Here is a 10,884-nt window from a genome sequence, read left to right as displayed (position 1 = left end):
TGAGCCCCTTGAGATCCCTACCCTTCAGAAATGTTCTCACCATTGGATTGAGCCAAGCGCTGCAGCCCAACAAGAAAACATTTATGAAGGACAGGGATCTCAAGGGGCTCAGCCAATAAATGGAGAAGTCATAGCCCGAATGACAGAGTTTGTGGCTCAAAATTCAAATATTTTTTACGAATTGGGGAGGTACTTGAAGAGGCAGGATAAACAAAAGGCTGAATCCTCCAAGAGGAGGTCAGCCAAGTCTCCTGAGATCCCCTCGGAGGAGGATTCGGATGATAGACATCCTGTTCGTAGTCCCTCCAAGCGTGCTTCATCCAAGTCCACCTCCAAAATAGCTTCCATCTCAAAGGCCTTTACTCAAGATCTCTTGGGAAAGCGCTCCAGGAGGGACTCCGACGCCCAATGGGGTTAGAGGTGGATTATATGAGGGCTCTACCTTTCACAGATAACATTAATTAGGAAAAAGTTCCCTTAAATTTTAATCTTCCAGTATTGCCGCATTATGATGGACGAGGTGATCCTGAAGATTTCTCCATGCCTTCATTTCTGCTTTCCGGTTATATTGTGTCCCTGACTCAACATTTTTCGAGCCTTTCCAGACATCCTATAAGGTAATGCTCGAAAATAGTTCTGGAGTTTAGAACCTAAGAGCATAGCCTCCCTGGGAGAGCTAGTGGATAAGTTTATCCACCGATTTGTGTCCTCCAGGCCAATAACAAAGATCTTGGCCTACCTTTTGAACATACAGCAGATTCCCGGTAAATCTCTCCACTTTTACATGCAGAGATTTCATGATGAGAGCGTGCAAATACCTGACCCGAATGAGCAAGTAACTATAGCCATTTTTACTAACGGGTTGATCGCCGGAGTATTCAATACGGAGGTATATCGGAAGTACCCCCGAACACTTCGGGAACTATGGCTTAAGGTAGATAATGGTATCCAGAGCGAAGACCTGAATTGCATGAAGAGGGAAGCTCAAGCTACGCGAGTGAGTCATGACTTTATGAGGAAAAAAGAAACTGGCCGAGGCGATCAAGGGCCCAGCGGAGGAGCATCAAGCTCTTCCCGTGATCGCTGGAGTGTTTTTGATAGGATTGACAGGGGCAAGAAGTCCATCCCTGACTTCGAACTCACCCTCCTGAATACCAATCGGTCACACATCCTAGTAGTAATGGAGCAAAATCACCTCTGTCGAGCTCTAAGATGACAGGGAAGCAGGAGAAGAGGAACTTCAATCTCTGCTGCTCGTACCATTGAGATGTCGGACATGAGACTGAGGATTGTAACGACCTCAAAAAACATTCCTACTCCTAGAACTGAGGATTGTAACCTTTCTGCTCCTAGAGCGCGTAGGTTTCATTCTTTGGTATTTTCGAGTTCCCACAACAACGCCAATTGAAAAGGTGATTTTCAGATGGACGAGCTGTACCAAACTGTTGAAGTGATCTCCTGGAGGAGGTAAGGCTTCAGGGAAGTCACCTACTCCAAGTTATAAGAGGTGGGGCTGAATCCTCCGATTTTTCTTTGACGATCTAGTTAGTTTTGATAAGGATAGGAAGTAATGGAGTTTTTAGAGAGTGATTCTTACAGAACATTTCTCGTCCCCTTTTTGAGTGAGAAATCCCGATATTTATATGGGACAATTTAGAGGGAAGGATAGTGGGATTCAAGTTCCTAGGATCTGACAGACTGAGCATATCAGTCTGATTTGATAGATCAGTGCAAGGGACAGATCTCATCAGATGTCTTGTCTTTCTGATTTATCGGACCATTTTTCTAGTATAATTTGCCGTTGGGGGGAGGGATGATTTGGTAAAAGTGATCCGCTGTATTACAAAGTGGTAAAAGCAAGAAAACGATTTATTTTTTGGAGACGACAATTATTATATAACCTATTTTATCCTATACTAGAGGGGACAAGGAGTCTAAAAGTTTTGTGTTGGGAACTAGCAGGTATGCAGACCTTATTAGATCAAAAGAGTGCTTTGGCACCATCATTGGATTTTTTTCGCTGCAGGTGGAATTTGAACCCTCACCTACAGGCTAAGAATGACCATTGCACTTAGTGATTGATTCGCTATGTTACCAAATAGTAAAAACAAGTTATGTATTGCTCCTAATTTTCTTTTATTTTTTCTGCCTCCAAATCGTTACATTCTTTTAGGTTTTTTTTTCCCTTTTCACAAACTCTTAAAACAACACAATGGACAAAAATTCGACATCACATTAAGAAGACTCTCATTTTAGATTAAAATAAGCTACCTTTTACGCTTCTAATTTTAGAGTAAAATAGGTTACCTCTTACACTTGTGAGTTATGTTGATTTTTAACCAACATTTTTTCATTTGGAGAACTACTTATCCAAATTTTGAAACAAAAAGAAAATCTAGGCAAGTAATTATGCAAAATATACAAAAGGATAAAAATAAAAAAAAAGTACAAATCAATATAAGTTAAAAATGTAAGAGATAGTTTATTAGTCTAATATTAGAGACTCTACATCGATTAGGTTTTTTTTTTAGTTATTTTTGAAATACTAAACTATAGTATTGCATATAAAAAAACTTTTACTATAGTTATTTGTTGCGATGTTTTAAAATTTAAAATTTTATGAGAGTATATTTTAAAGATTAAAAAAACCACCACCTACCACCCCCCATCTTCTCTATCCACTTTCAACGTCATCGTCACGTCACTAACACCCCATACCGGAATCGAACCTTTGACTAAACTACGTGCAAGTTCTAGTCAAATAGCTTGACTAAATTATATTCTTAAACTTGCCTAAATAAAATTTGCTGCATGGCTCAAAATTTTTTACTTAATGGGGTAGTATTTAATTGTTTTGAAAAATATATCTTTTCTATGTTTAAATATAACTATGTTTAATTGTTTATCTTAATCAAGGGTTGCAATAATAACAACAATATCATTGTTCATCATCAACAAATATAGCCTCTTTTTTTTTAATAAAAAAAAAAAAAAGCGGTTTGGGCATTGCCAGGCTTTTGATTGAGCTTTAATATCCGACACTGTGACGACGTCGTAATTGAGAAAGCAAGCGCAATTGCCTGGATTTACCTCAGAAAATAATTTTCAACGAACTTCAGAATTTGCCTGAAAAAATCCCAGTAATTAGTTCATTTGAGACCGGAAGACGATGGGGATGATGATGATGAAGACGACGACGATGAAGAGAAGAGCTTCTTCTGCGGTGATTGTTTCTATTGCTCGGTCTCAGGAAGCAGCGGCTTCATTAGGTACTCCTGCTCCTGCAGGTTGTACTACTCTTGCATCATTCCTCTCTGCATTCCCAAACCATAAACCCCATTTGGCTTTTTATTCTGCTATTAGTATTAAATTTAAGAGTTCTTCTGAAAAAGCTCTGAAATTTCAACCTGAATTAAGGAATGATATTAATAATGTCAACAGTCTTGATGATGCTTTGAGCTTGTTCGAGCGGATGGCTCGGATGAGGCCTCTGCCTTCCGTCATTGATTTCACTCAATTGCTGGACCGTATTGTTAAGATGGAGAAGCATTATTCTTCAGTTGTTTCCCTTTTTAGAGATATGTGTGTCCAGGGCATTCCTGTTGATGAGGCCACCCTTAATATAATGATTAATTGTTGCTGCGTTGTGGGCCGAGTGGATTTAGCTTTTTCTACATTGTCTGGCTTCTTCAAACGTGGTTTTGTCCCTAATGTGGTCACCTTTAGCACTTTACTTAAGGGACTCTTCCGAGACCATAAGGTTCCTGAGGCGCAAGAATTGTTCAAAAAGATAATCAAAGAAAAACTTTGTAAACCCAACGAAACTATGTTGGGCATTGTGATAGATGGGCTCTGTAAGGCAGGAAACACTCAAACAGCCATCGACTTGCTCAGAGCTATGGAAAAACGAGGAAGACCTTGTAAACCTACTGCAATTATTTACAATACCGTCATTGATAGCTTGTGCAAGGATAAAATGGTTGATGAAGGTCTTGCCCTCTTACAGGACATTCCCCCGAATGTTGTCACTTACAGTTGTTTGATTCATGGTCTGTGCAACCTAAGCAGATGGGAGGACGTTGACAAGCTCTTTTATGAGATGAAGGTTTATAAAATTGTTCCAGATGTTATTTCTTTTAACATAGTGGTGGATGCACTATGTAAGGAAGGGCATATAGAAGATGCTGAAGAGGTAGTCCGGATCATGATCCAGCAAGGTCAAAATCCCAACCTGGTCACATACACTTCCTTAATGGATGGGTACTGTTTACAGAGGCGAATAGATGACACAAGGAGAGTTTTCGATACCATGGTTGCTAGCGGCTTTACACCCAATCTCCATAGCTATGGTATTCTAATAAATGCCTATTACAAGACCAAGAAATTGGAAGCAGCCATGAAGCTCTTTCGAGAGATTCCACATAAAGGTTTAACACTTGATATTGTTCTTTATAACACTGTTGCAGGGGTTATTTAGTTCAGGAAGGTATCTTAGTGCACGAGAAATTTTCAAGGAGATGCAAGCTTCTGGCATGAAGCCTGATTTTCACACTTACTGTGTGGTACTGGATGGATTATGCAAGACTGGACATGTCGACGAAGCATTGGAGTTATTCCATGCAACTGAAGCCGATGGAACAGATCTTCACATTGAAATGTACAATATCATGCTTGATGGGTTGTGCAAATGCAGGAGGGTCGATAGTGCCCGAGATCTTTTCAAAAATCTCTCCCTTAAAAGATTGGACCCTGATGTCATAACATACAACACCATGATTGCTGGCCTGCTTTCAGAAGGTCTGCTCATTGAAGGTAAAGAGCTCGTTGAAAAAATGGAAGAGAAGGGTTGCTTGGCAAATAGTGTTACATACAATGTCATTCTGCAAGGACTCCTTAAGGGAGGTCATTATGATGATGCGATCGTCTAGCATGAAGAAATGGTTCATAGAGGATTCTTGCTGGATGCATCTACATTTTCCATTTTACTTGATTTATCTGCTGAGAATCAGAACAATCTTTCTGTGCTAATGTTGATGCTGAAGATTGATCCCAATAGCAAGAGGTTCATGGATGGGGGACAAAGAGGACCTTCACATTAGTTGTAACATGTTGGTCCTGCAGTTTTTTGGCCCCTGATGTTTAATTAGCTGGTAGGAATGGTACTAAGGTTCACAGTTGATCCTTTTATCACTTATCATCTTTGTTTAGAGGAGGTCTCTTGGTGACATTCTGCAAGGACTCTTTAAGGGAGGACATTATGATGATGGGATTGTCTATCATGAAGAAATGGTTCATAGAGGATTCTTGCTGGATGCATCTACATTTTCCATTTTACTTGATTTATCTGCTGAGAATCAGAACAATCCTTCTGTGCTAATGCTGATGCTGAAGATTGATCCTGATAGCAAGAAGTTTATGGATGGGAGATAAAGAGGACCTTCACATTTTTTACAACTTTTGGTCCTGCAGTTTTTGGCACCTAAATTTTATCTGCTGGAACTAAAACTATTTGAGTTCACTTTTGAACTGGGTATTGGAGGAACTCCGTTGGTCATCTTAATCCCTCAAAGATCTTTGGTCCTGGAGGAGGAAGCCACAGTCCATATGGAAGTTTGATTGATAAGTGTAGCAGTTCATAGAAATTCTCTGCTGTTAATTGGATTTCTACCACTTCCTCTGAAAGACTTGTTGTTTATCCTTTTGTGGAGAACCTCAATATGGCATATCACTTAAGAAGTAAATTGTGAAGGCTCTTTTTCGTTATTTTTCATGGTTTTAGTACTTTAGCTTGCATGTAATGTTTGTTTATTGGAATTAGGAAATGAAACTAGATCTGGAAATAAAGTTTGTGATTTTGAATTTATCGAAAAGTTTCAGCATTTATATAAGTTGGAGAATTTTCTTGTAAGTAGGATAAAATTGTTTCTTTCATTTCAAATCCTAGATGGAGCCTAGCAGCCAATTTAGAAGTGTAAAAACGTTTTAGACAATTGTCTTGCTTTGGATTTAAATTTTGAGGTCCCATGGATAGTCATGGTTACATATGAATACATGTTATAATTGTTTATATATGTGCAATCAGTTGTTCAGTCAATCTTTAGCTTGGAAGGAGTTATGGAAGGAGTTAAAAAAGGGTGACGAATATACTTAAGGTTATTATTCTTCTGTATGTACCATATCATATCTGCATTTTATTGCACAATGATTTTTTTCCCGTAGCTTTTCATTGTTAGTAAATTCTGAACACTAGAACTAACCCTACTGGAGTTGTCCAACTACAGAGAACATAGAACAAAGCCTGTCAAGTGTTCTTTTACTGAAGCTAACATTCGCAACCTCTTTGACAGTAATATTAATCGATTACTTGAAATAATATTGGTGTAATGGGCTGTACTAAAAGGCGTGGGTTGCTACATTGTGTTTCAGCTGCTAACAATTTTCCTGCAACGGTCAAACCTTGTTGCTGATCTTTTACATCTAGTTCTTACTTTTTTCGGGGGTTTTTTTAAAAAAAAAAAAAATTTGCAAAGCTGTTTTTGAAGTTATTTATTGTCTCACTTTGCTGCATTTTCCTGATTAAAATGTGGAAGAAGCCCCCTTTTTTTTGCATGTACCAGTTTCAAGACCTGTTCTTTTCTGTCAATGTAATTTATGTTGCATTTTGTTGTCACTTGTCCTCAAACATAAGTGTTGGGTGATTAGACCATATTTGCGAGGAAGGTATCTCTATGAAATGGGCTTATGAGCAAAGTATGTGCAGGAACTAAAGATATGGCTTATAAGTTGCTTTGGCTGCTACTAAGCTGGATAATTTTCGCGTTCTATTCATATTAATCTGCATGAAAATGCTTTTCTAATCTTATGAATTGAGAGATTCAGTCGCTTTTTTCTTTTGTTAGTGCTTGACATGTTAATTTGACTGTCTGTGGAATATGGATGCTCTGTTTTATCATCTGTTTTCTGGTTTATGGGACGCAGATTTCAGAATTTTTCCACTGCAACTGAAAGGCAGGTCTCATCTGTTGTGGAGCAGGGGATGCAATTGTCTTATGCACTATGATACAAACTATCTTCTGAAGACAAGGACATGATATTTCTGAGGGAGGATGGCGATCCTGAGGGTTGTTCACATTGAGTTACAGTCCCTGGAGTCAGGATAAGGTTCCACGGTATGTCAAAGTTAGCTTTATACGGTATTCCACTTATTTGGCTCTGATCCCCTTATTAACTGTCATTTAAATGCTTGTACGTTAGTTGAGTATAAGGTTTTAAAGATAAAAGGGATAGAAGGAATCAATTATTTCATTGACATTGATATTCTTCTCTTGAGGAATTTTGCTTGCCAAGTTTTAGATGTCTTCATTAGGAAACGAATTTCCAGGCTCCAATTGTTACTTCCTGAACTTCATGTTCTATGGCCAATTTGGCTAAGCAATACCTTTGATCTCGAACTGTTGATCAGTAATTTGTATCGAAACGTCAAATTAATTCATATGAGAACAGCAAATCTGTACGAAATTGTATAATATTCCTCTTGTTTGGAAATGATTGAAGGACTATAGATATGCTTTGGAATTTGATACTGATAGCATAAATTTGTCCACACATTCTAAAGTGAAGGGAAAACAAATAGAAGTTTGTAAGCATATTTACAAGAATAAAGATGTACTAGAGGATTCAAAGTTAGGTCGATTGATATCAGGAAAATGGTCATGTATATTAGATCTAAGTTTTCATTTTCTAGTACTTACAAATGTTAACCTAAAGTAAAAAACATATTTCAAAAAAGAAAATAACTGAAGTAAAATTATTTTATGTTCTTATTCCTTAATTTTGAAACAAATACATATCCATGCTTAAGCATGGGGTTACAAACTAGTACTACTGCTTTATGCCTATTGTATTTGTCCGTTAGATATGGAAAACCAGAACAGAATTCTAGAGGAGGGCAGTGACAATAAGCTTGAAGTCCTCAAAACTTATAGCTCCATCTCCATCTCCATCAACAGAAGCAATAATACTCTGGCAATCTTCAAGAGACAAATCTTGTCCCATATTTTCCACAACTTCAAACAGCTCTTCCCCGGTCACAAACTCTTCCCCCTGAAAATCCAAGGCCGCAAAAACCCTCCTGAGAATAGTTGAGAGGCCACCAAGTCCAAGGTCCTTGGTGTTCAAATCAAGAAACTCTGTAATGCTTAGCAGTCCATCTTTGTTAGTGTCACCTTTTTGCATCATAGCCTGAATATCTGCCTCAGCTGGATTGTATCCTAGTGATCCCATGATCCCACCAAGCTCTGCTGAAGAAATTTGGCCATCACTGTCAGCGTCGAAAGCCCGAAAAGCCTCCACCAGCCTCAGAACATGACTAAGCATATCAAGTTCAGCAGATAGAGGCCCCTCTTGAGCCATTGGTGATTTTTTTTGAATCTATCTATGTATTGCTTCAGATTTTTGTATACAAATAGAGACAAGAAAAAAGAAATAGGATGGTCTCGATGAAACAAGTATGCACAGCTTGATTTATAAGTTCATTGCCACATTTTGTAGAGGGAAAATGTTAGTGCTGGTCAATTTCCAAAGTTATTCTTCATAATCTACTGAATTGAGTTATGGCCAAGAGGGTAGATTCTTATTCTTTTTAGATAGGTTTTGTTAGCCAAAAGTTGGAATTTCTGATTGTAATTTGTATTCTAGAATATCTCCAGATTCCAAGCAAATCAAGATAGGGTGTGCTTGAGTTAGTAAACAAAAATCATGGCGTCCACAGTTTCCAATAATCGTGGGACCAATATTCAAGTTTTACGAGATATATTCCTTCTCCTCCTTCCCTCTCCCTTCCCTCTCTCAATTTGGTCTCTAGCAATGGAAGAAGAGAAGGGGAAAAAGAAAATGTCGGACCAAGTTGCAAGAACAATCCACCTTATTATGCATCTCTTCTAAGAGGTTGCTGCAAACTCATATTGATGGAGATTGACTCTAACAAAGTGCATAAGCTTGGTCCCCCTTAATAAAGTGATTAAGGGTGAAGGTTGAGAACTTAGAGATGTTGGGTTCAAATCTTCCATTTGCCTTTTCCTATTCTTAAATCTCACTGTTTCTCTTTTGATTTAGTTAAGCCAATAGAAATGGATTTGGTTCATCGAAATGAATGAGAATTATGAGTGTGATTTTTTGAAGTGTCGAATTGTCACTCATATATGTATGCAATATAAATGCATGGTGTGCAAACAGTTACTGAGGAAATGCATTACATCAAACTACAATTGGCTATGTGGAAAGACATTGGACATTAATTCTTGATCATATCCCTATATGTAAGCAGTGATGGAGTTAGGATGTATCATCAGTTGGGGCAATATTGTAAATCTGACATGATGCTACTATGCGAAGGGGGAAAAAATCTGATTTGAGGTTATGCTATATTAAAGGAAAATATATTTTCTAAATTTTGGAGCAATTATAAGAAAATTACAAAAATTTGTAAAGATTTCTAGCCTACTCTTTAAATATTTGCAGGGTTATTCATGACATATGTGTAAGAGTTGAATTTTAAATTTAAATTTTGTATATTTATTATTCATCTAATACTGACAGCGTATAGACTGTTAGTGTAGGAAAGATTAATTTGTATTTTTTATATACCATAGTTACCTACAAATCTACACCCATATATGTACATTTATATCTATATCTAAATATAAATTTGGAATACCACTTTGTGGTGCTGGTGTTAAGACACAATAGTCACTCCTTGAACTTTCCACTGTACCAATAATTTTTAAGGGTGAAGAGGTTCTAACCTCTTTGATTCAGACAAAAAAAAAAGAAAAAAGTTAAAAACATGCTAAATCTGAATTTGAATACCATTATTTTCACAATTGCACATTAACCCTACTACTAATTAATTGACAACTGTATGTTATCTAAAATTCTCCAATCATTCATTCTTGATCCTCTACCATTTTTAGACATTTCATTATGCATTCATTCTTGATCCTCTACCACTAAAAAAGTTACTTTATTCATTTTCTATATACTTATTTTGAAAATATAAAATTAATTTTCACAAAAATATTCTTGATCCTCTACCATTTTTTTTTTTGGAAGGGGGCGGGGGGTGTTTTAAATTTAATCAGCTAGAATTTCACTTCATCTTTCTTTCGCATGCAGGTTATGAATTACCACGTACTATTACTGCTACTAATGAGGGGTACGATGATGTAAGTGGAAAATTAAGAAGAGGGCTTGCTATTAGTAATTGTTTTAATTACCTGCCACTTTGCTAATCTGAATAATAATTTAATGATTGATTAAAGATTACTACTTACGCAGGAAAGCATATATCGAAGGTAGTATAGTAATTAATTACATGATCGAAGATTTGAGCAGTAGTAGTGATTGATTAATTAAATAACGTACTTTCTGTCTTGAACAAGATCTGCTCCACGATTTCATGCAAATAGATGGTGATGTTTGGTGGATGAGCAAATCTGCAGCGGTGTGTCTGTAGCCACTTCCATCAAAGATGGTGCCCCCCACTTTAGTCCCCTTCACATGATCGTACGTAAATCCGTTGTACGGGAGTTGCCCGGCTTCCAGCAAACCATTCCTCACCGCCGATTGCCACGCACGCACTTCCGGCTCGAATACCACCTTGTTTTCCACCCACTCGTACGACTCGTTCACTGCCCTCTGATCCCACCCCACCCTGCTGACATAGTCGGTGCGCAGGACATGGAAAGGATGAACTCTAACCCTCAAATGGACTTTTCCAGCATACTTAGTCACGTACTTGTTGCAAGCAATACGAACAGCCTCAAGTGCTTCACTGGAGACATTCTCATTTTCCTAGAATGAGAACTCATCAACTCCCTTCTTTTT

The 10,884-nt window shown here is 37.7% G+C and overlaps 2 protein-coding genes across 3 annotated transcripts; one reads left to right on the top strand and one right to left on the bottom strand.

Moving 5' to 3' along the window:
* Positions 1-2,834: 2,834 nt before the first annotated feature.
* On the top strand, positions 2,835-8,720 carry LOC113697794 (pentatricopeptide repeat-containing protein At5g25630-like). Of its 2 annotated transcripts, none has more exons than XM_072058268.1 (2): positions 2,835-5,736; positions 7,034-8,720. In XM_072058268.1, the coding sequence occupies exon 1, from the start codon at positions 3,170-3,172 to the stop codon at positions 4,475-4,477; it is 1,308 nt and encodes a 435-aa protein (XP_071914369.1). In that variant the 5' UTR covers positions 2,835-3,169; the 3' UTR covers positions 4,478-5,736; positions 7,034-8,720. The 2 variants fall into 2 exon arrangements, with proteins under 2 accessions (XP_071914369.1, XP_071914368.1); XM_072058267.1 differs by having other exon boundaries at positions 6,979-8,720.
* Positions 7,798-8,412, bottom strand: LOC113697795 (probable calcium-binding protein CML29). The gene has a single exon (XM_027217385.2). It carries the CDS (start codon positions 8,410-8,412, stop codon positions 7,939-7,941), a length of 474 nt encoding a protein of 157 aa, XP_027073186.1. The 3' UTR covers positions 7,798-7,938.
* Positions 8,721-10,884: the final 2,164 nt, after the last annotated feature.

The sequence above is a fragment of the Coffea arabica genome, chromosome 7c, assembly GCF_036785885.1.
Source record: "Coffea arabica cultivar ET-39 chromosome 7c, Coffea Arabica ET-39 HiFi, whole genome shotgun sequence".
NCBI classification, from domain to species: Eukaryota; Viridiplantae; Streptophyta; class Magnoliopsida; order Gentianales; family Rubiaceae; genus Coffea; species Coffea arabica.
Note: the sequence above shows the minus strand (reverse complement) of the source record. Positions and strands in the feature narration are given on the sequence as shown.